General features: G+C 43.4%; 1 protein-coding gene across 1 annotated transcript in view; it reads right to left on the bottom strand.

The window, feature by feature from the left end:
- LOC109935863 overlaps positions 1-25,101 on the bottom strand; it is a 111,755-nt gene extending 86,654 nt beyond the window's left edge. Inside the window, exons 1-6 of the mRNA XM_048620041.1 lie at positions 25,049-25,101; positions 23,467-23,583; positions 20,181-20,243; positions 14,516-14,850; positions 9,275-9,366; positions 6,946-6,956 (exon numbers count right to left, since the gene is read on the bottom strand). Of these exons, the coding sequence (XP_048475998.1) occupies positions 6,946-6,956; positions 9,275-9,366; positions 14,516-14,850; positions 20,181-20,243; positions 23,467-23,530 (565 nt within the window). The 5' untranslated portion in view covers positions 23,531-23,583; positions 25,049-25,101. The remainder of the gene's footprint in view (positions 1-6,945; positions 6,957-9,274; positions 9,367-14,515; positions 14,851-20,180; positions 20,244-23,466; positions 23,584-25,048) is intronic.
- Between the last annotated feature and the right edge of the window lie 298 nt (positions 25,102-25,399).

Raw genomic sequence — 25,399 nt, 5'->3', positions numbered from 1 at the left:
AGGCCCGAAACGTCAGCCTCTCTGCTCCTATGATGCTGCTTGGCCTGCTGTGTTCATCCAGCCCTGCACCTACCAACCGGAGACTGGTTTGCAGAATTATATAGAAACTGAGAGGAGAATCATTGCTCCCAGCTAAATCCAACCCCTCCAGACTCCACTAGCCATCCCAGCAGGCAGGCCATGGAATTTCTAAATTCAAAGGAGTACAACAACTTTACTCAACTTGTCCTCATAATGTAATCCTGCCTTTTTTTTGAGAACCAAAGGGCACAGATTTAAAGTAATTTGTAAAAGAGGCAAATGCGAGGTGAGATGTTCACACAATAATTTAGGTGACCTTATATAAGGTTAATAAGGTCATGAGGGGCACGGATATGGTGAATAGCGAAGGTCTTTTCCCCACAGTAAGGAAGTCCAAAACAAGAGGGCATAGGTTTAAGGTGAGAGGGGAAAGATTTAAAAGGGACCTAAGGTGCAATCATTTTTTTAACGTAGAGGGTGGTGTGTGTATGCAATAACCTGCCAGAGGAAGTAGTGGAGGCTGGTACAATTACAACATTTAAAAGGCATCTGCATGGATACATGAAAAGGAAAGGTTTAGAGGGATATGGGCCAAATGCTGGCAAATGGGACTAGATTAGGTTAGGATATTTGGTCGGCACAGACGAGTTGGACGAAAGGTTTGTTTCCGTGCTGTACATCTCTATGGCTTTATAACTAATAGGATGCAGAATGCAATGCACAGCAGTATGGTAGAAGTGGGTCCAGTTGAGGCATTCAAGGGGGCAACAGATAATTATCCAGATAAATCACATATAGGGTTGCAGGACAAAGGCAAGAGAATAACACTACATTGTAATGTTTAATCGGAGAGCCAGTGCAGAAACAATGGGCTGAACAACCTATATCTGGAATTACTGAATCCCAACAGTGTAGAAGCAGGCCATTCGGCCCATCTTCCGAACAGCATCCCCATCCAGACCCTCGAACCTGCCCTATCCCTGTAACCTGCATTTCCTATGGCTAACCCACCAAGCCTGCACATCCCTCGACACAATGGGGCAATTTAGCTTGGTCAATCCACCTAACCTGCACATTCCCGGAGACTTTGGGCAATTTAGCATGCCATAACAGTTCTGTGATTCTGTTTTAATTCTAATGAATCCACACTTTACTCCTTTAAAAACCAAAACATTGCCCTCCTGAGCTGCTGCAGCCAAAGTGAACACAATATTCCAGATGGTGGTAGTGGTGTGGGGTGCTTTTCACCCTGATGTGAGGATGAGAATGAAGATGAATAAGCATGTGATTTTGTGTAACTGGAATGGACACTGTTTCATTGGTACCATACTGGCCCCAGGGATACTTTACTGTAGGTCATTTCGGACAAAATGACTACTCCCTCAAAACAGCAGGTGTAACTATATAAGCTCGTTTAATCAGAGAATCCCCAGAGTATGGAAACAGGCCCTTTGGCCCATTGAGTCCACGCTGACCCTCTGAAGAGCATCCCATTCAGATCCACCCCCCACGCTATTCCTGTAACCCCACATTTCCCATGGCTAATCCACCTAGCCTGCACATCCTTGGACTGTGGGAGGAAACCGGAACACCTGGAGGAAACCCACGTTGACAGGGGAGAATGTGCAAACTCCACACAGACAGTCACCAAAGGGTGAAATCATACCCGGGTCGCTAGTGCAGTGACGCAGCAGCGCTAATCACTGAGCCACCATGCTGTCCTTTTAGTGGACAACTGAAGAGGCATGGTTGGATTTGGTACCACCCCCCCCCCCCCCCCCCCAATTCTTCTCCACCCTAGCAACCCTCTGCATGTCTGGTGTAATCCAGTGATCTCCCAGCAGTGGTTTCCCTGTCCGCAATAGTGGTCCAGCTGCTGCGGCCATATTATAACCGTAAGGGGTCTTTAAAGTTGCTGAGACAGAGCTTCCAGGATGGAGATGCCCCCTCCTTCTTCCTGACCTGCAATGGCAAGTCACAGCTCCTTCCATGCAGGAAGGCTTTCTATCGGAGGCCCAGCTTTGACAGCTTGCTCACTTTCTTAATTGGGCATTAAGCCTATCTTTCAGCCACGAATAGGCCAATCCAGGTGGAATCACCACTGGGTGCCAGTGGGTTCAGGAACTTCATGTTAATCTAGCAAATAGAGAAGCAGTTGTTTGGGGTTAATGATACTGTCTTGTGGCACAGTGGTAGGGATCTTTTGGTACAGTGGTAATGTCCCTACCCCTGGACTGGGAGGCCTGGGATCAGGTCCCAACTGCTCCAGAGGTCTGTAATAACATCCCTGAACGTGTTGATTAGAAAACAGTTGTGGCACAGTGGTTAATTGAAAATATGTGCATAAGAGTGGTAACCCACAGAGCTCATGTGGCGTACTGTTAGTGTCCCTATCTCTGGACCAGGAGTCCTCTGTTCAAGTCCCACCTTCTCCAGAGGTATGTAATAAGATCTCTGAACAGTTTGATTAGAAAATACCTTTGGCATAGTCATTTTGGTTCTTCCAGCACAGTAGTAGCATCCCTACTTCTGGGCCAGGAGGCATGGGTTCAAGTCTCACCTCCTCCAAAGGTGTGTACTTTTTTTTATTTTTGTTCATGATCTTCAGTGGCAGAGCCATTACTTATTGCCTATTCCTAATGGACCTTGGAGAGATAGAGTGAGCTGTCTTTTTGCAACATTCGGCTCAGTGGTCAGCACTGCTACCTCACAGCGCTAGGGACCCGGGTACGATTCCACCTTCGGGCGACTGATTGTGTGGAGTTCGCACATTCTCCTTGTGTCTGCGTGGGTTTCCTCCGGGTGCTCCGGTTTCCTCCCACAGTCCAAAGATGTTCAGGCAAGGTGGACTAGCCATGGGAAATGCAGGCTTACAGGGATAGGATAGAGGAGTTGATCTGGGTGGGATGATCTTCAGAGGGTTGGTGTGGACTTGATGGGCTGAATTGTAAGGATTCTATGACTTGTAGTCCATTTGGTGTCAGGACACCTACAGCGCTGTTTGATCCCACAACACTGAAGAAACGGTGATACAGTTTCAGGCTAGAATGTTGTATGAGTTGGAGGGAACTTGTTGATGGTGGTGTTCGCATACATCTGCTGCCCTTTTCCTTCTACGTGGCAGTAGTCACAGGATTGGGGGTTTTTGTCAGAGGAGCTGTGGTGATCCCTGTAGTGCATTTTGTAGATAGTATGCAGTGCTACTACTATGCACGGTCATACAGTGAGTGAATATTTCAGACAACGGACATCTACTATCTAGATAAGGGGTAGTAGGAACTGCTGATGCTGGAGTCTGAGATAACAAGGTGTGGGGCTGGATGAACACAGCAGACCAGGCAGCATCAGAGGAGCAGGAAAGCTAACATTTCGGGTCTGGAGCCTTCTTCAGAAAGGGGGGAGGGGGAGGGGGCCCTGAAAAAAAAGGGGGGGGGGGGGCGGTGATAGAAGGTGGATAGTGGAGCAGACAGGTGGAGACAAGACGGAGAGGTCATGGAGGCGGGGATGAAGCTTGTAAAGGTGAGTGTAGGTAGGGAATTGGGATGGGGGTTGGTAAGTGAGGAGGGAGGAGCGGGCAGATGGCAGGGAAGACAGACAGGTCAAGGAGGCGGGGATGAGAGGAGGTGCTGGTCTTGGGATGAGGTCGGGGGTACGGAGATTTTGAAGCTTATAAAGTCCACATTGAGACCATTGTGTTATAGGCTTCCAAGGTGGAATAATGAGGTGCTGTTCCTCCAGTTTTTGGGTTGCATCGTTGTGACAGGATGGACATGTCGTCCAGGGAGTGGGAGGGGGAGTTGAAGTGGTTCGCGACTGGGAGGTGTTGTCATTTGTCGCGAACTGAGCAGTCTCTGAGCCTCCACTTGGTTTCCCCGATGTAGAGGAGGCCACATCGGGAAGAGCGGACACAATAGACCACATTAGCAGATGTGCAGGTGACTGTCTGCTAATGTGGAAGGTTTTCTTGGGGCCTGGGATGGAGGTGAGGGGGGAGGTGTAGGGGCAGGTGTTGCACCTCCTGTGGTTGCAGGGAAAGGTGCCAGGGGTGGTGGGGCTAGTGGGGAGTGTGGAGCGGACAAGGGAGTCGTGGAGAAAGCGGTCCCTCCAGAAGGCAGGTAAGTGTGGGGAAGGAAATATATCCTTCGTAGTGGGGTCAGATTGCAGGTGGCGGAAGATGATGCGTTGAATCCTGAGGCTGATGGGGTGATACGTGAGGACAAGGGGAATTCTTTGTTTTTATTGCGGGGAGGGGGTGTGAGGGCTGAGGTGAGGGAAACGCAAGAGATGCAGTCGAGGACATTTTCGACCACTGTTGGGGGGGAAACTGCGGTCCTCGAAAAACGAGGACGTCAGGGATGTCCGCAAGTGGATTGCCTCATCTTGGGAGCAGATGTGGCGGAAGCGGAGAAATTAGGAATAGGGGATCGCTTCCTTGCAGGAAGGTGGGTGAGAGGAGGTGTCTTCTAGAATAATATCTAGATAATATGTTTTAACCTAAGTCAAAGGTTCTAAATTTTGCCTATGACAGATAACAAAACAAAAAATACAGCCTTTCACAATCTTATAGAGTCATAGAGTTAAACAGCATAGAAACAGACCCTTCAGCCCAACTAGTCCATACAGACCATAATCCGAAACTAAACTAGTCCCACCTCCCTGCTCCTGGCCCATATCCCTCCAAACATTTCTTATTCATGTACTTATCCAAATGTCTTTTAAACATTGTAATTGTACCCATATCCACCACTTCTTCAGGAGGTGCATTCCACACGCGAACCATCCTCTGTGTTAAAAAATTTGCCTCTTGTTTTTAAAATCTCTCTCCTTTCACCTCAAAAATGCGTCCCCTAGTCTTAAATCCCCCACCGTAGGGAATTAACTCTACGTATACCTCCTATTATTTTATAAACTTCTGTAAGATTGCCTCTCAACCTCTGAAACTCCAGAGAAAAAAGTCCCAGCCTATCCAGCCTTTCTTTATAACTCAAATCTTCCACACCCGGCAACATCCTGATAAATCTCTTCTGGACCCTCTCCAGCTGAATAATATCCTTCAACAATTCAGAGTCAATTAAGTATTTCTAAATTATAATCAGGGTAGCAATGTACCTGTTGATGCATAGCAAGATTCTACAAATAACAATAAATAATCAGATGATCTGGATTTTCTTTCAGAGTTGAGAGATAAATATTGACCAGTAATGTTATTCTTCCCATAGTGTAAGTGGGCATTCAGATCCATCTGACAGGATAGACAGGGCACCAGAGTAATTCCTCATTTAAGTGCCAACATCTTCAGTGTTTCACTGAACTGGCAGGCTGTATTTTTGTCTCAAGTCTCTGGAGTGAAAAGATAGGTGATGGCATGTGGGTGCTGTCATTAATAATCCAGAAACTAAGGTGATGAGATAGTAGGAACTGCAGATGGATTTTTATGGCTTTTAACAATGGTTTCATGGTTATCGTTAGATTAGTAATTCCAGATTTTTTTTATTGGAGTCAGTGCCACTATCTGCCAAGGGCGTGAATTGTGTGCTGGTTCCCAGGACATCATCTTAGTTAACAGGGTGTAGAGCTGGATGAACACAGCAGGCCAAGCAGCATCAGAGGAGCAGGAAGGCTGACGTTTCGGGCCTAGACCCGTCTTCAGAAAATTTTCTGTGTTCATCCAGCTCTACATCCTGTTAACTAAGGTGATGTCCTGGGAACCAGCACACAATTCACGCCCTTGGCAGATAGTGGCACTGACTCCAATAAAAAAAATCTGGAATTACTAATCTAACGATAACCATGAAACCATTGTTAAAAGCCATAAAAATCCATCTGGGCCACTCATGTTTTTTAGGGTTCTTGTGATGCAGTGGTAGTGTCCATACCTCTGAGCCAGGAGGCATGGGATTGAATCCCACCTGCTCAGGTCTGAACAGGTTGATATGTAAAAAACCCTATATAATAAATGTAGTAAAAGAGCAGCAAAGTAATGAGTTCTGGAGCATAAAATCAAACCATACATCCTTCTCTGTCTCAAAAGGTGAACAGCCCAGGGTACGGGAGTCCAAACCTAGAGGGCATAGGTATAAGGTGAAATGGGAAAGATTTAACAGGAACCTGAAGGGGCAACTTTTTCACACAGAGGGTGGTGCGTATATGGAACTAGCTGCCAGAAGAAGTGGTAGAGGTGGGTTCAATTTCAACACTTAAAAGACATTTGGACGGGTACATGGATAGGAAAGGCTTAGAGGGATATGGCTTAAACACAGGCAAGTGGGACTAGTTCAGTTTAGGAAACCTGGTCAGCATGGATGAGTTGGGCCGAAGGGTCTGTTTTCCATGCTGTACAACTCTAAGTAAGAGTGCTACCAATTGAGCATAGATGTTAAACTATTGATATTTTGATGTTAAACTAGCTACAGGGAGCCTAAACTACACAGTCTAGCTTGACCTGTCCCCCCTTAAAAACGAATCAGTATTACATTGGCCATCCTCCAGTTCTCAGACAAACTGGCAGTCAACAGAGTCCTGAGATATAAATTTTTTTATGCTTTGACAATATCCTCCTAGCATGTAGCCAATTGGAAGCTGATCCTTAATCTTTTTTAATTCAAATAATTAATCTAAAATGCTTCTTTTATCTTTCTCATCTCACTCCAGAACTCACCTGGTTTCCAATATTCCTTTCTAAGATATCAATGTGCTGCTGCTACCCCTTGTTTACTTTGAAATATTACATGTTTTTTTTTCTATTGGAAATCCCAGAGGCCTGCTGTGCTTTGCCAGCATATAATGCTCTTAATTTTTTACAATGTTCAGGTGCACAATATAGTCTTGGAGCACTGCGCCTGTGTTAAGGTGGAGAACCCTGTATAAAATGGAAAATATTGTACTAAGCACTAAGGCTCTTTACAACATCTATTCTATGCTCACAGTAACCAACACTAAGAAAACAATGAGAGTGGGTGTTATGAGAAATAGTGCCTTGGCTCCGTGAGTCCAGTTCTCCCAAACACTGTTTAGGTTCGATACAAAACAGACTTTGCCCTGTGAATTTGGAGCTTACGTTCTCTTTTAAACAGAAAACAGAGCTATCCTGCTTTTCCTCCATAACTACCCTGCTAAGAAATCTGCTGGATTATGCATCTTTGACCAGTATGATTTCTGAGAATGCAGTTTCTTCAGCACATCGCTAACTTCCAAGACACACGGACATTCTCCACGTTTCCTCCGATAAAACAGAAATGTAATCTCTCAAAGGAGGAGGATAACCCGAGGCTATTCTGGTCATCAAAGATAAATGGGATAGTAACTTTGGGAATGAGAGGCGTATTTCCCTCTGATACAAGCAGTGATTCAACTGCAGCTGGAGAGGAGTTTAGAAACACAGAGATTAGGAACAGGAGTAGGTCATTCAGCCCTTCCAGTTTGCTCCGCCATTTAATATAATTATGGCTGATCATCCAATTCAGTCCCCTGTTCCTGATTCCTCCCCTTTCCTTTGATCGCTTTAGACCCAAGGACTAAATTTAACTCCTTCTTGAAAACATTTGATGTTTTGGCCTCAACCACTTTCTGCGGCAGAGAATTCCACAAGTTCACCATAGAGTGAAAGAGATGTACAACACAGAAACAGGCCTTTCAGTCTAACTCATCTATGCCAACCAGATATCCTAAATTGATCTAGTCCCATTTGCCAGCGTTTGGCTCATATCCTCTGAACCCTTCCTATTCATATACACATCCAGATGCCTTTTAAATGTTGTAATTGTACCACAACTTCCTCTGGCAGTTCATTCCATATGTGTGCCACCCGCTGTGTGAAAAGGTTGCCCCTGAGGTCCCTTTTAAATTTTTCCTCTCTCATCTTAATCCTATGCCCTCTAGTTTGGACTCCCCTACCCTGGGGAAAAGACCTTGGCAATTCACCTCTTCCACGTCCCTCATGATTTTCTATTAAGTCATCCCCTCATCCGCCAATGCTCCAGGGAAAATAGCCCCAGACTATTCAGCCTCTACCTGTAGCTGAAACCCTCCAACCCTGGCAACATCCTTGTAAATATTTTCTGCACCCTGTCAAGTTCAACAACATCTTTCCTATAGCAGGGAGATCAGAATTGAACACAGTATTCCAAAAGTGGCCTCAACCATGTCTTGTACAGCTGCAGCATGACTTCCCAACTCTTATACTCAATGCACTGACTAATAAAGGCAAGCATACCAAACACCTTCTTCACTACCCTGTCTACCTGCGACTCTGCATTCAATGACCTATGACCCTGCACCCCAAGGCTCTGGGTGAAGAAATTTCTCCTCATCTCAGTCCGAAATGGCCTTCTCCTTGGGCTGTGACAGTTCACATTTCGACCTAAACTTGAACAGTAGGTTAACTTTTACTCCATTACCCAGATTGGGGAAATGGTTGTGAAGTGGTGCTCTCACTGGACTAGTAACTGGGGACATGGGTTCAAACACCACTCTGATAGCTGTTATCACACAAGTAAGAACCCAGTCCTGACTTCCAACTAATGACATAACCATCGGGTCTATTTTTGTGCTTTGGCAAACTACCCCTTGCAGTTGAATAATTTGCTCAACTTTCATTTTCTGGACCTACACAAGGAATTTAGATTTATGTTTTGCCCCTTATTTTGGACTTCCTTTACCAGAGCAATTCATTTCTCTCTGTGTCAACCTGATCAAATTCTTTAATTGCTTTAAATTACAATGCACATAATCCTCTGCCAATCAATGAACAGGTAAAGTGCTGTGGGCTCTTGTGGTGCAGTGGTAGTATTCCTACCATTCAGCCAGGGATCTAAGATGAGGTCCCACCTGTTCCAAAGGTGTGTAATAACATCTCTGAGCAGATTGATTAGAAAATGCCTTTATAAGCAAGGCTAGAGAGCTGCTGTTCCTTTGAAATCAGAACCCAGCATACTTGGGAAAGGAGATTCTTTAGAAAAATTTTTATTTTAAAAGACAGACACAGAATCAGAAAGCAACCATCAAGCTTCGTCAGCAGAGAGGAAAAATATATTTGCCTGGGGCAGGCAGGAGGTGACACAGAGCATAGACTCAATAAAACGATACCAGAAAACAGGTCAAATTAATAGGACGACCTGCATCAATGACAAGCAAGGCTTTTATTCATTTGAGTAGCTGCCCAGAATTTGGCCAGAGCCAGCTATGCAGCTGCGAGGGCTTGCAGCAATTACAATATAGTGTGGTGCATGATCCAATAAAATCCTAAATCATATACCTAGAAGCCATACCTATGCATTCCTCTAGAGACTTGTCTATGACAGACTGGAAGATCTTTTCATACTGAATGTCACTGAGTGTTGAGATCGCCTGAAAAGATTAATCAAAAACAACACTTTAAAAAAAAATCACAAGGAAAAACTACAGGTAATTATTATCAAGCGGCTATGGAAAAATATGTAAAATAATTTTATGCAGTATGAGTTTAATATATACATAATAAACTATTATGTCTGCTTGTCTTCACAGAAATATGGGCTACGTATTCAAAGAGCATGTTATACAGTCAAACAGCACGGAAACAGACCCTTTGGTCCAACCAATCCATGCCAACCATAATCCAATACTAAACTAGTCCCACTTGCCTGCGCTTGGCCAATATCCCTCCAAACATTTTCTATTCATGTATTTATCCAAATGTTTTTTAAACAATGTAACTGGACCCACATCCACCACTTCCTCTGGAAGTTCATTCCACACACAAACTACTCTTATTGTAAAAAAAGTGCCCCTCATTTTTTTTTCAATCTTTCTCCTCTCACCTTAAAAATATGCCCCCTAGTCTTGAAATCCCCCACTGTAGGGAAAAGATACCTGCCATTCACCTTATCTATACCCCTCATGATTTTATAAACCTGTATAAGGTCACCCCACACCTCCTATGCTCCAGTGAAAAAAGTACCAGCCTATTCTTATAACTCAAACCCTCCATTCCCGGCAATATCCTGGTAAATCGTTTCTGAACTCTTTCCAACTTAATACTATCCTTCCTATAGCAGGGCAACCAGAACTTGACACAGTATTCCAGAAGAGGCCTCATCAATGTCCTGTATGTCATCCCAACTCCTTTACTCAAAAAATGTTAAAATAAAATTTAAAGGTATTCAATAAAAGTGTCTGTGCACCTTTTATTGCACTGCACAATCCCAAATTGCTTATTTTCTAATGTGAGGTTGTATAGACCTGAGTTCATAGGAAGGTTTCTCCCTGCCTCTACTTTCAAACAAATCACCCACGTTATCTACTTTGTTTCTTTTAACAATGATCTCCCACGTTCTCACGTCAAATTCACCCTTTCTTTTCTACACCTTTTCGAGTCATAGAGATATGCAGCACTGAAACAGACCCTTCGGTCCAACTCGACCATGCTGACCAGATATCCTAAATTAATCTAGTCCCATTTGCCAGTATTTGGCCCATATCCCTCTAAAGCTTTTCTATTCCTACGCTCATCCAAATGCCTTTCAAAGGCTGTAATTGTACCATCCTTCACCATTTCCCTTGGCAGCTCATTCCATACACACAATATCTGCTGCGTGAAAATGCTGCCCCTTAGGTCCCTTTTAATATCTTTCTCCTCTCACCTTAAACCCATGCCTTCTAGTTTTGGGCTCCCCCGCCCAGGGGAAAAGACCTTGCCTATTTACCCTATCCACGCCCCTCATGATTTTATAAACCTCAGTGAGATCACCCCTCAGCCTCTGACACTCCAGGGAATATAGCCCCAGTCTATTCAGCCTCTCCCTATAGTTCAAACCCTCCAACCCTGTTAACATCCTTGTAAATCTTTTCTGAACCCTTTATAGTTTCACAACATCCTTCCTAAAGCAGTGAGACTAGAATTGAATGCAGTATTCCAAAAGTGGCCTAACCAATATCCTGTACAGCCGCAACATGACATCCCAACTCCTATGCTCAACGCACTGACCAATAAAGGCAACCACTCCATTTATTGAAGAAGGGTCCCGACCCGAAACATTAACTTTCCTGCTCCTCTGATGCTGCCAGGCCTGCTGTGTTCCTCCAGCTCCATACTATGTTGTCTCTGACTCCAGCATCTGCAGTTCTTCCCATCTCTGAGTGATTATAACCATAGCAAACACCTTCTTCACTTGCTACCTACCTGCAATTCCACTTTCAAGGAACTATGAATCCGCACTCCAAGGTCTCTTTGTCCAGCAATACTCCCCAGGACCTTACCATTAAGTGTATAAATCCTGCCCTGATCTGCCTTTTCAAAAAGCAGCACCTCCCATTTATCTAAATTAAAATCCATCTGCCACTCCTCGGCCCATTGGCCCATCTGATCAAGATCCCGTTGTACTCTGAGGTAACCTTCTTCGCTGTCCTCTACACCTCCAATTTTATTGTCATGTGCAAACTAACTGTACCTCCTACATTCACATCAAAATCATTTATATAAATAACTAAGAAGCAGTGAATGCAGCACAGATCCTTGCAGCACACTGCTGGTCACAGGCCTCCAGTCTGAAAAGCAACCCTCCACCACCAGCCTCTATCTTCTACCTTTGAGCCAGTTCCGCATGCAAATAGCTAGTTCTCTCTCTATTCCACTTGATCTAACCTTGCTAACCAGTCTACCATGAGGGACCTTACTGAAGTCCACATAGATCACATCCACCGCTCTACCCTCACCAATCCTCTTTGTTACTTCTTCAAAAAGCTCAATCAAGTTAGTGAGACACTATTTCCCATGCACAAAGCCATGTTGACTATCCGTAATCAGTCGTTGCCTTTCCAAATACATGTAAATTCTGTCCCTGAGGACTCCCTCCCACAACTTGCCCACCACCGACATCACACTCACCAGTCTACAGTTCCCTGGCTTTTGCTTATCACCTTTCTTAAATAGTGGTACCACATTAGCCAACCTGCAGTCTTCCAGCACCTCATCTGTGGTTATCGATGATACAAACATCTTAGCAAGGGGCCCAGCAATCTCTTTCCTCGCTTCCCACAGAGTTCTAGGGTAACCTGATCAGGACCCAGAGAATTATCCACCCTTATGCACTTTAAGACGTCCAGCATCTCATCCTCTGTAATATGGACATTTTTCAAGAGGTCACTATTTACTTCCCCACGTTCTATAACTTCCATATCCTTCTCCACAGTAAACACTGATGCAAAATACTTGTTTAGTATCTCACCCATCTCCTGTGGTTCCACATGTCTTGCGGATCTATAAGGGGCCCTATTCTCTCCCCAGTTAACCTTAATGTATTTGTAGAATCCCTTTGGATTCTCCTTAACCCTATTTGCCAAAGCTGTTTCATGTCCCCTTTTTGTCCTCCTGATTTCCCTCCTGATTTAAGTATACTCCTACTGCCCTTATACTCTTCTTGGGATTTACTCAATCTCTGCTATACCTGACAATATGCTTCCGTCTTGTTCTTGACCAGAACCCCAATTTCACTAGTCATCCAGCATTCCCTACACCTACCACCCTTGCCCTTCACCCAAACAGGAACATACCATCTCTAGATTCTCATTATCTTATTTTGAAGGCTTCCCATTTTCCAGCCCTCCCTTTATCCGCAAACATCCGCCCCCAATCAACTTTTGAAAATTCTTGCCTAATACTGTCAAAATTGGCCTTCTTCCAGTTTAGAAATTTAACTTTTAGATTCTGTCTATCCTTTTCCATCACTATTTTAAAACTAATAGAATTATGGTTACTGGCCCCAAAGTGCTCCCCCACTGACACCTCAGTCACCTGCCTTGCCTTATTTCCCAATGCACTTTCTCCAGTAGGTACATCCACATACTCAATCAGAAAAATTTTTTGTGCGCACTTAACAAATTCCTCTCCATCCAAGCCCTTAAAACTCTATCTACGGTTGGAAAATTAAAATCCTCGATCATAACCACCCTACTATTCTCACAGATAACTGAAACCTCTTTTCAAATTTGTTTCTCAATTTCCTACTGACTATAGGGGGTCTATAGTACAATCCCAATAAGGTGATCAGCCCTTTCTTATTTCTTCGTTCCACCCAAATAACTTCCCTGGGCATATTCTCAGGAATATCCTCCCTAAGGACAACGGTAATCAGTTTTCTTTTTAATGTCAAACCTCCTAAATTACCTTGCTTACACTTTAAAATATTTAATCAGACTAGTCTTGCCAACCCCCCCAGAATGTCATGGAGCCACCAAGAATTAACTATTAATCTCCCAGTCATTTGTGCAGGCAATGCTAATAGATAAATCATTGTTGCGTTAAAAAGTAAATGCCAGAGAAAAGAAGGAAAAGACTGCTTGACTGACAGTCAAGAATCATCCAATTCAATATCAGTCTATTTTGTTTTCCTATTGGTGTGAGAAAAAATTTTTTTTGAGGGAATGGCATGTCAGGAAAGCAACAGCAGGAATGTAGAGTAGTTGGATGCAGGGCATTCTGGCATGAATACATCCAACCAGAGTTGCCAACTGTAAACAAACAAAAACAAAAATTGCCAGGGAAACTCAGCAGGTCTGGCAGCACCTGTGGAGAGAAAACAAGAGTTAACATTTCAAGTCCAGTAACCCTTCTTCAGAATCATTGGCAACTACAACCCTGAAAAGCACAGCCGGTCAGACAGCATCCGAGGAGCAGGAAAGTCAACGCTTCAGGCCGAAACCCTTCGTCAGTCCTGACTGTTCCAGCTCTACATTTATTGTGTCTAGCTTCCAGCATCTGCAGTCCTTACTGTCTCCACAACCCTGGAATAGACCACTACATCTGTGTCCTGTGGTGGAGTTATGCATGATTAGTGGTAAAGTATTTTTATGATTCACATGTAGCCCAAATGGGTTCCTGTCTCCATTAAGAGAGGAACACACCTAAAGCAATCGCCAAAAGAGACAAAAGCAATACGGGAAATAGCTACTTCATGTGGACAGTAGTTTGGGTTTTGAATGTGCTGCCTTGATGAGTAGTAGAGGTGGGTTCAATCAATGCATGTTATTTTTAAAAACAAACAATGTGCAGGGTTGCAGGGAGTAGGCAGGAGAATGGTATTAAGTGAAACGTTCATTAGGAGAGCTAGAGCAGATACAATAGGCTGAATGGCTCCTTCAGCACTGTAGGAATTCTGAGAGAGCAGACATGGGGAAATTCAATAGGATTCATTGATTGACCGTCAAGAATAATCAAACTGAATATCAGGGATAGGGTCAGAGTTAGGGTTAGGGTTAAACATTCACACATAAGTACGAGTGAGTGCAAGGTCTTCTCTTTGCCCATACCCACCTATTTAGTGCTGTACCTATTTTTGTACTCTGACCATCAGAGATTTCAGCATTTCTTTTATCTAACCATTCCACAAATTATGATTATATTTAAACAGTAAGTTAAAACTCTGACATACATAATCCAGAGTCTTATGGAAACATCTATATTTATCTCAATGTATCTTTAATCTACCAGTTATGCAAGTGATTTATTTCAGAACTGCACCTTATTTGTTTTAGTCATGCCTCCAACACATTTGGCTTTGCGTTTAGCCTTGTCTTCATCGCTGACGTTTTCCGGTTTTGTAATGTAGCCTTCGTCGACGTTTGCCTTGGCCTGTCTCTTTTCTAACACAGCTTTCTTTTTCTTCAGTGTAAAGCTTTTTTGGCCCTTCTTTTCTATATCTGGATACGTTCCTTCCGTGCTATCCCCGTTCTGTCCCTCACTTCCAGCAGAGGAGTTCTCACACAGCACCTCCTTCCTTTTCTTCAGTTTCGTGATGCTGTCCTTTGCTCCAGGAGCAACAAAGCTCACGCCTCTCTTTGTATTCTTCTCAAAACCTGAACATTTAAAGATCTTTTTGTGACAAGGTAATTTACTTCGTTGTGTTTTTTTTAATAGTTCTGCACACCGCACAACAGGAACACACAGTAGAATCATTCAGTAGAGGCCCTTCGGCCCATCAAAACTTAACCAACAAAAAATTGCTCTAAATCTACACTAGTCCCACTTTCCAGCATTTGGCCCATAGCTTTGAATGTTATGACATTTCAAGTGCTCCTTCCTTAAGGTTACAAGGTTTCCCACCTCAACTACCCTCCCAGGCACCGGATTCCAAATTTTCACATGCCTCTGGGTAAAAAATGTTTTCTTCAAGTCCCCTCTAAGCCACCTACCGTTCATCTTAAAATTAGGCCCCCTCGTTATTGACCCTGCAACTAAAGGTGAGAGGAAAAAGACTTTAAAAAGACATGAGGGCAATTTTTTTACACAGAGAGTGGTTTGTGTGTGGAATGAACATACAGAGTAAGTGGTGGATGCGTATACAGTTACAACATTTAAAAGACATTTAAGTACAGCACATGAATAAGAAATGTTTGGAGGGATGTGGGCCAAGTGGTGGTAGGTGGGACCAGTTTAGTTTGGGATTATGGTCAGCATGGACTGGTTGGACTGAAGGGTCTGTTTCCGTGCTGTATGACTCTATAACTGCTTTGTATCCACCTTGTCCATGCCCTTCGTAATCATACATGTCTCAATCCGGTCCCCCCTCAGACTTCCCTGCTGTAAAGAAAACAGCCCAAGCTGTTCCAGCCTCTTTTCATAGCTAAATTGCTCCATCCCCAGCAATATCCTGGTGAATCTCCTCTGCGCCCCCTCCAGTGCAAATACATCCTTCCTATAGTGCGGTGACCAGAACTCCACGCAGTACTCTAGCTGTGGCCTAACCAAAGTTTTGCACTGCTCCAATGTAACCTCCCCGTTTTTATAACCTATGCCACGTCTGATAGAGGCAAGTGTCCCGTATGCCTTCTTAATTACTCTATTAACTTGTCCTGCTGCTTTCAGAGATTTACCCATGGATCAACAGCTCACATGCTAGGCTCAGAATAGGTCCCACTACATGTGTAATGGTGCCCCCCATATACAAAGTGCTTCTATAAAAGGGAAGAAGACTTGAAGAGAAAGGACTGAGATGGGAGGGGTGGTTTGCACAATGTAAAAGGAGACCATTATTCAATGTCACTGACTTCAGAATGTTAGGCTTTGTGTATAACATGTGACCAACACTATATCATCCATCTTGCACTACCAGACAAGACAAACATCCGTCCCCATTTCTGTTCAGACTTGTTAATAAACTAATTTTAATTAATAAACTAATAAAGCAGCAGTTTTTATATTAAGTAACACAATAAGCCATTGGATTTTTAAGGACCAGTTTAACAAGAACCTATTGAAAACTGCAATAAAGAAAACATAATTGATATTGCAATTCATTACAAAATTAATATTTCCTGTTTCTTTTGTTCCTTGATTTAAGGTGAATAACAAAAGAAGCATCGGTGGCACGAAACATCATTTTATGTAGCAAACCGTTAAGATTTGGAATGCACCGTTGGCAGTAGTGGAAGCAAATTGTCATGACTTTCCAAAGGAAATTATGCAGGGCTACAACAGAAAGGTGAGGAAGTGGGATTAGTTGCTTCAGGGTCAGGTTGAATGGCCTCTTTCAGTGCTTTAGCTATTCTGCGATTTTTAAGAACATGGGACCAGCATCCAAATGGTCAGACAGCTTGGTGTATCTCTTAATGTGATTCTTACTGAAGATACAAACCAAGAAGCTTGGTTCATGGCATGTGGCACGTTAGCTGACCATAGCCAGCCAGCATAGCAATCCAGGAGCTAGTGTTAGTTAGTCTCAGCGCTGGCAGATAAGAAATAAAATCAACTAGGATTCTGGTAAAAACCAAAAGAACTGCGGATGCTGTAAATCAGGAACAAAAACAAAGTTGCTGGAAAAGCTCAGCAGGTCTGGCAGCATCTGTGGAGGAGAAAAGAGAGTTAACGTTTCGGGTCCGGTGACCCTTCCTCAGAACTCATAGTTCTCATACAGAACTCATATAACTCAGAACTGATAGTTAGTCGCAACCCAGCATTTTGTGAAGATGGTGAATAAGGAATGGATATTCATAACTGCGTCCTAAAATGGCTGAGCAAGCCACATAGATCAAAGTGCAATCAGGGAGTGGAATCACCTTGGCAGAAACACCCAGATCCCTTGAAAGAAAAAAGCACACTGGCTGATAACAGCTACAGTGAACAGGAGCCGTCTTGTCTGCTACACAGGGGCTCTACTTTTAACCACTAAGGCATCAAAACAGAAAGTACTGCTTCTAACGACGTAACTTTTCCTCACCGCTTTTCTTCAGCACATACAGCATAAGCTGCAGACGACAGTAACCCTTAAGGAGATAATGTAATTTTAGTCCTACCATCAGCGACACTTTCCATCATAGAGTCATACAGCATGGAAACAGACTCTTTGATCCAACTCGTCCATGCCGACCAGGTTTCCCAAATTGACCTTGTCCCATTTGGCCCAGTTCTCTCTAAATCTCTCCTGTTCATGTACTTGTGCAAATGTCTTTTAAATGTTGTAACTGGACCCACCTCTACCACTTCCTCTGGCAGCTCATTCCATACACGCACAACCCTGTATGAAAATGTTGCCCATCAGGTCCCTTTTAAATCTTTCCCCTCTCAGCCTAAACCTACACCCTCTGATTTTTGGACACCCCCTCTCTGGGGAAAAGACCTTAGCTATTCACCTTATCTATGCTCCTCATGATTTTATAAACTTCTGTAAAGGTCAACCCTCAGCCTAATACACTCAAAGTCCCAGCCTCTCTCTATAGATCAAATCCTCCATTCCTGGCAACATCCTCGTAAATTTTTTCTGCCCCCTTTTCAGTTTAACAACATTCTTCTGTAGCAGACTGAAGAACCACAGACTGGATGTTCAGGGCTACCCAATACCCCCATACCCCAACACAGATGTGTACAACATGTAGCAAGGGAGGTGATGAAGCAGTGGTGTTGTCACTGGAATGGTGTTAGTTCAAATCCTACCATGGCAGCTGGTGGAATTTAAATTCAATAGATCTAGAATTAAAAACAAATCTAATATCGAATGTTGTAAAAACTCATTGGGTTTATTAATGCTCCTTTAAGGAGGGAAATCTGCTGTCCTTGTCTGGTCTGACCTACATATACAGACTGACAGGAGACCTAATGGAAGTCTATAAAATTATGAGAAGCATAGACAGAGTGGACAGTCAGAGTCTTTTTCCCAGAGTTGAAATGTCCAATACTAGGGGGCATATTTAAGCTAAGAGGGGGAAAGTTCAAAGGAAATGTGAGGGGCAAGCATTTTACAGAATAGTAGGTGCCTAGAACACCCAGCCAGGGGTAATGGTGGAGGCAGATAAGATAGGCGTATTTAAGGGCCTTTTAGATAAGCAAATGAATAAGCAAGGAATGGAGGGATATGGACCAAAGGCAGGCAGAAGGGATTAGTTTAATCTGGCATAATGTTCAGCACAACATCGTGGGCCAAAAGGCCTGTTCCTGTGCTGTACTGTTCTATGTTCTATATGCTCTGTGACTCCAGACCCACAGCAATATGGCTGACTCCTAACTGCCCTCTGAAATGGCCACAATTCAACGGCAACAAGTCCTCACTTGTGAGATTCACACACAAGAATTGTTTAAAAGGCCACCACAGCCTCAGTGATGTGAATGGCCACTGGAAGGGGAATATCAGGTCACCTATCAGGCTTAGGGGTTTACCAAAAGCAGGGAAGGAAAGGATATTCAAAAACAAGGCATGTAAAATCACGCGTAAAAGCAAATATCCTTAAAATCGTGCTGTGCAAAACTTTCAGCTGCAATTTCTCAGTCCCTTATTTCAAATGAAGCTTTAACTAAGAGGTCACTGTCACTCCACTGAATGCCAGTAAAATCATTTTAATGCAATCATGGAAATCTCCACACAGTGTGAGTCATAAGGTCATTCAGCATGGAAACAGACCCTTCCGTCCAACTTGTCCATGCCAACCAAAAATCCTAAACTGATCTAGTCCCATTTGCCAGCATTTGGCCCATATCCCTTCTTATTCATATACCCATCCAGATGCCTTTTAAATGTTGTAATTGTACCCGCCTCCACCATTTCCTCCGGCAGCTCGTTCCATACAACAGATGAGGTGATGGCCTAGTGGTATTATCACTGGACTGTTAATCCAGAGACCCAGATAATGTTCTGGTGACCCAGGTTCGAATCTGACCATGGCAGATGGTGGAATCTGAGTTCAATAAATATCTGGAATTAAGGATCTAATCGATTTTCAATTGTTGGAAAAACCCCTCTGGCTCCCTAAGTCCTTTAAGGAAGGAAATTGGCCATCCTTATCTGGTCTGGCCTACATGCAACTCCAGACCCACAGAGTGTGGTTGACTCTTAACTCCCTCTGGGCAATTAGGGATGGGCAATAAATGCTGCTTGGCAGCAATGCCCTCGTCCTGTGAATGAAGGAATAAGCCTTCTGTGTGAAAATGTTGCCCCTCTGGTCCCTTTTAAATCTTACCCCTCTCACCTTGATTTGATTTCATTTATTATTGTCACATGTATCTAAGTACAGTGAAAAGTTTAGTTTTGCATGCAGTGCTGGCAGATCATAACATACTAAGACACAAAGATCATAGGGTAATTGAACAGAACGAGGAATACAAAGTTATGGCTGCAAAGAAGGTGTACAAAAATCAGCATCAAGATTGGATTTGAAATTTGAGAGGTCCTTAATCCTATGCCCTCTAGTTTTGGACTCCCCTATCCTGGGAAAAAGACCTTGGCTATTCACACTGTCAATGCCCCTTATGATTTTATAAACCTCTATAAGTTCACCCCTCAGCCTCCAACACTCCAGTGAAAAAAAACCTCAGTCTATTCAGCCTCTCCCTATAATTCAAACCCTCCAATTCAAGCAACATCCTTGTAAATCTTTTCTGAATCCTTTCAAGTTTAACAACACCTTTCCTACAGCAGGGAGACCAGAACTGAACACAGTATTCTAAAAGCGGCCTCATCAATGTCCCGTACAGCCACAACATCACGTCCCAACTCCTATACTCAATGCACTGACGAAGGAAGGCAAGTGTGCAAAACGCCTTCTTCACCACTCTGTCTACCTGAGGTTATACCTGAAAACTGTTACATGCCAAAGGTACACTGAGGCATAGTTCTTGTGAAAATATTTGGAGAAAAGTTGCTTTTATCCAACAATTATAGAAATGAGTGCCACCTCTGACCTAGCTACGTATAACCTACCATTGCTTGTCGCAGACACCTCAAATGCACCAGGATTATCAGCACAGCACAGTTTCCTCAGCTCTAGAAAAGTCAAGTACACAAAACAGAAATCAATTTAAAACATTTTTCATTTCGAAGGTGCATTACCTTATTGAATACCGTGGTGCAGCCACAGAACTGGTGTGGAAACATTTAATTTCAAGCCTACTGCCAATTATTATTAGATACAGTAATGTGAGTACATACACATTTTATTTGCTTGCAATTGATTTTCTACACAAATAGCAGTCAAAATAAATGTTTTGCAGATTTCTGAACAGTGACAGCTTTCTGAACACATCATATCCACAAACATTCAATCCCTCTACCGCCAACGCTCAGTAGCAACAATGTGTATCATCTACAAGCTGCACTGCAGAAATTCACCATGGCTCATTGGGCAGCACCTCCTGAACTGCTTACGACTAACATCCACAGTGACGACGGCAGCAGATATATGGGAAAACCACTGCTGCAAGTTCCCCTCCGAGCCACTCACCATCCTGATGAGGAAATATATCACCACTCCTTCAGTGTCACTGGGTCAAAATCCTGGAACTCCCTCCCGAAGTTCATTGTGGATGTCCCCACACAAAATGGGCTGCAGCAACTCAAGAAGTCAGCTCACCAGCACCTTCTCAAGAGTAGGTGAGATATGGGCAATAAATGCTGACCCAGCCAATGACACCTATTCCCCATGAATGAAAAAAAAATGCAACATACGACCTTTCTGTGAAAAAAATTATTCCTGGGATGAAGGGCTTATCTAACGTAGAAAGATTAGGCCTATACCCACTGGAGTTTAGAAAAATGAGAAATATTTTTATACTACTGAAACATGGAAGAGCTTGAGGGAACCTGATAGTGTAAACACCAGGAGAATGTTTCCTCTTACGGAGAGAGACTAGAGCCAGGGCCACAGATTAAAAATAAGAGGAAACTGTTCTGAGGAAGGATCACTGGATCTGAAACATTTATTCTGATTTCTCTCCACAGATGCTGCCAGACCTGCTGGGCTTTACCAGCAATTTCTCTTTTTCTTAAGAATACGTCTCCCTTTTAAGTCAGAGATAAGAAGAACATTTTTCCCAGAGGGTCATCAGTATGTGGAATTCTTTTCTACAGGGAGCAGGGAAACCTGAATCATCAAATTAATTCAAAACTGAGTTAGACAACTTTTTTTGACAAACTGGGGAATCAATAGTTATGGGGGCAGACAGGAAGGTGGAGTTGAGATGACAACCAGATCAGCCACAATCGTTTTTAATGAGGAAACAGGCTCAAAGGGCCAAATGGCTCCACTCCTAGGTCTAATGCTCCCATACACCAGAGGAAGTCGTTAGTGGCCGGAGTAACTGCCTGAATAAAGGACATGAACAAACCATCTAAATATTATGTATATTTAGCGTCAGGCTTTAGACAATATGATTGCAGGCGATTTTAGTAAGAGATGATCCCCCGGTGCTAAATATTTCACTTCCTTAGTCTTGCAACTACAGCAATAATAGGGAGATTTATATAATTGCTAACTAAGTCATTACAGACAATCTCACGTTAACTACTGAAAGCTGAGCAGGTTGATTTTCCAGTCACAGTCATCCTCTTTCAGGAGAAATTAGGCCTGTTCCTTCCACCCCTTTTATTCTTCTATTGGTATGACCGGTTTGGCAACAGTAATTCCTGACTGGTGCAGTTCTCACTCCTGACAGAAAAAGCAAAAATCAGAGCGTGTGTACCTTACAGCACTCTTTGTAAAACTCCTGAAGCCCTTATTAGGCTTGTCTCCGGTAAAAAGAGAGGGTGCTTGGCTCATCTTTCTGCAGCAGAAATATAGGGACCTTAGAATTAGCATGGAAACACCACCACTTCCAATCTCCCCACCAAGCCACTCACCATCCCGGCTTGGAACTACATCCGCTGTTTCTTCAGTGTCGCCGAGTGAAAATCCTGGAACTCACTCCTTAACAGCACTGTGGGCATCCCTACACCACACAGACTACAGCAGACAAAGATGGCGGCTCATCCCCACCTTCTTGGTGTCAATTAAGGGTGGGCAACAAATGGGGGCCCAGCCAGCAACACCCATCCCATCCCCTCAAAGACTAAAGAATAGTTATGGCCTCTAAAGTGACACAGAGTGACCCCATGTGAACTCCCTAAGAGAGAAAATGTGATGCAGAGCAAAGATAATTCAAAGAGAGGGAGGAAAGTATCAACCCACAATCCAAAGATGTACAGGTTAAGTGGATTGGCCATGCTATATTGCCCATAGTGTCCAGGGGTGTGCTGGCCAGGTGGATTAGCCATGGAAATGGTTACAGGGATAAGGTGGAGGTCTGGTCTGGGTGGGATGCTCTTCAGAGGGTTGGTGTGGACTTGATGGGACAAATGGCCTGCTTCTACACTGTAGGGATTCTTTGGTTCTATGAAAGGAGAGAGAACTGAGCAGGGAAATTGCTGGAAAGACGAGTGTTTTTTGCTGCGAGGAGAATCAAGTCCATTACATTGAGTGGAAGTGATTTGGATTCCCTTCACTTTTGAGGAGTGCTTTACAATGGACATACTTATTGTGTCTGTTGTGTCAGCCTAGCTGCCCTGACGATGCATTGGAGGTGGGTCAGAGGAGGTTTACTAGATTGATATCTTGAATGAGTGGGTTATCTCATGAAGGAAAGTTGGACATGGCTGGGCTAGTTTCCACTGGAATTGAGAAGGGCAAGGGGAGATTTGATTAAAGAACATGAGGTCCTGAATGGCTTTGACAAGATGGGAATGAAGGAATATTTCCTCTTGTGGTTCAGTCCAGAACTAGAGAAGCAGGGAGGGGCACTGTTTTCAAATTAGGGGACACCCTGTTAGAACAGAGGTCTTATATCTCAGCAGGTTCTGCGGCTTTGGAATTCTGCCTCAGAAGGTGGTTGTCAGCCTCTCTGCATCTACTCCATCAAGTCTCCCTTGAACCTGTTATGATTCAATAAGTTTGCCTCTCATTTTTCTGAAGCAATCCATACATACTAGCACACAACCCACAGACTAGATGCAAAGTTTAGCACTTTCAAGAATTCTCACCCTAACTCTGGTGATGAGAGTTGGAAACCAGATCTGGGCTTTACCTTTTTGTTGATAGCTTTGATTAATTTTAAGTTACTATTTCTTCTCAATGCTCTAGCTACCTTGGAATTTTTTAAAACCATTTTTGTTTACATGACCATGTAATGTATGAGGTTTTAATGTACAAAATTAACACTAATTAGCACAACCACACCTTCAAAATCTTTCATGGTCCTCTCTCTAAACGTCAGCTCTCTGAGGAGTTTGACTTGGTTCATGTGAAGTTTTCAACTTTCTGTTAAACACTATCTCCTTTTCTGCACACTTGTCCCTGCAGATAAAGAACGAGAATCTAAATTAACATCCTTCATTTAGCATTATTTTCTCATACACTATTCAAAACTATTTCAATGACTCCCGAGTTCCTGATTTGAAAATGACAATGTTGTTCTTCCTTTTGTCCACACTTTCCTACTTGTTTTGTCTTTCCAACTCCATTTTGTATTTCAGTCTCTCAGTTTCCTTTCTTACTCAGACATCTCATAAAAGAAACTTGTTTTTATGTCAGGCCTTTAAGATAGTAATGCTTCATGGGAGTATGATCAGAATTTTATAGTGAGTCACATTAGAACAGGTGAGGCAAGTTTTAGGGACAAGGGAATCATAGAGGTTGACAGCACAGAAAAAGGCTCTTCGGCCCATCGAGTCTGCACCAGTCAAAAACAACCACCTAACTATACTAATCTCATTTTCCAGCACTTGGCCCATAGCCACCGTAAGTGTACATTAAACAGTTCTGAAATGTGATGAGAGTTTCTGCCGTTACCACTCATACAGGCAGTGAGTTCCAAAATTTCACCACCCTCTGGGTGAAAAAATATTTCCTCACATTCCCCACTAAACCTTCTGCCCTTACCTTAAATCTATGCCCCTGATCATTGATTCCTTCACCAAGGAGGAAGGTTGCTTCCTGTCTACAATGTCTACAAGGGACAACATCACACAGGGTGTGGTCAGAGGCCAAATTTTGGGGGTGGTGTGTAGTCAGCAATCTCATGGTTAGATCAAGGTCTGGTGCTAAGGTGAATGGCAGGGGGGGGGAGCAGGGAAGGTCACAGCAAATGTCCAGTCATGGAGTCTCCAAGACCTGAAAGCATACCTCCTGAATATACCGAGCCCTCACATCCAGGAAGCTGCCAGGCTAACCAGCACTCGGGAAATATTGCCATTTATTTTACAGCACGTAAATAATATCTGTACATCACAAAGCCATGCAACTTCATTGTCTTTAACCAAGTTGCAACACTCCTCCTTGGATTGCACTTCACCAGCTAACCTCAGTTAAAGACAGCAATCGGACAGCTGATGGCAGTTCTGGATCAGCAGACACCTTTTTCCGAATTTTAAACTCCCCACCCTTCCACCTGAAACAAATCTGCCACTCCTTTAGGTCAAGGTTCAGCCCATCCCTTCTGCACATCCTCTGGCCAAAATATCCAGCTTACAATAAGAACCATAGAATCCCTGCAGTGTGGAAGCAGGCTATTCAGCCCATTGAGTCCACACTGACCCTCCAAACAGCATCACACCCAGATCCATCCCCCTACTCATTCCCTGTAACCCTGCATTTCCCACGGTTAATCCACTTAGCCAGCACATCCCTGGACACTATGGGCAATTTAGCATTGCCAATCTACCTAACATGCACATCTCTGAACTGTGAGGGGAAACCAGAGCACCCAGAGGAAACCCACGCAGACACGGAGAGAACATGCAAACTCCACCCAGACAGTCACCTGAGGGTGCAATCGAACCTGGTCCCTAATGCTGTGAGGCAGCAGTGCTAAACAGAGCCACAGTGCCGCCCACAATTAATTGATCTGATGTAATCCTAAATATTAATTACTTGATTTTATACATGAGCTGCTTTGCCATGACATTTTTGAAGGGGAGGTTATAAATCAGTGAAGTTTATAAAGCACAGGGAAATGTTTCAATGATTGATATGTATTAAATGGTATACTTGGTTTCTTACAGGTGTTTTAGGTTTCTGCTTTCATTACTGTACCCATTAATCTGTGAGAACCCATAAATGAGTGACCTTTATTTTACACAGATTCCTTTACTGTAAATTTAATATTGCATTT

Source organism: Rhincodon typus, chromosome 45 (genome assembly GCF_021869965.1).
Source record: "Rhincodon typus isolate 14 chromosome 45, sRhiTyp1.1, whole genome shotgun sequence".
Lineage (NCBI taxonomy): Eukaryota > Metazoa > Chordata > Chondrichthyes > Orectolobiformes > Rhincodontidae > Rhincodon > Rhincodon typus.
The sequence above is the reverse complement of the archived record's forward strand: the minus strand, read 5'-3'. Positions and strand labels throughout refer to the sequence as shown.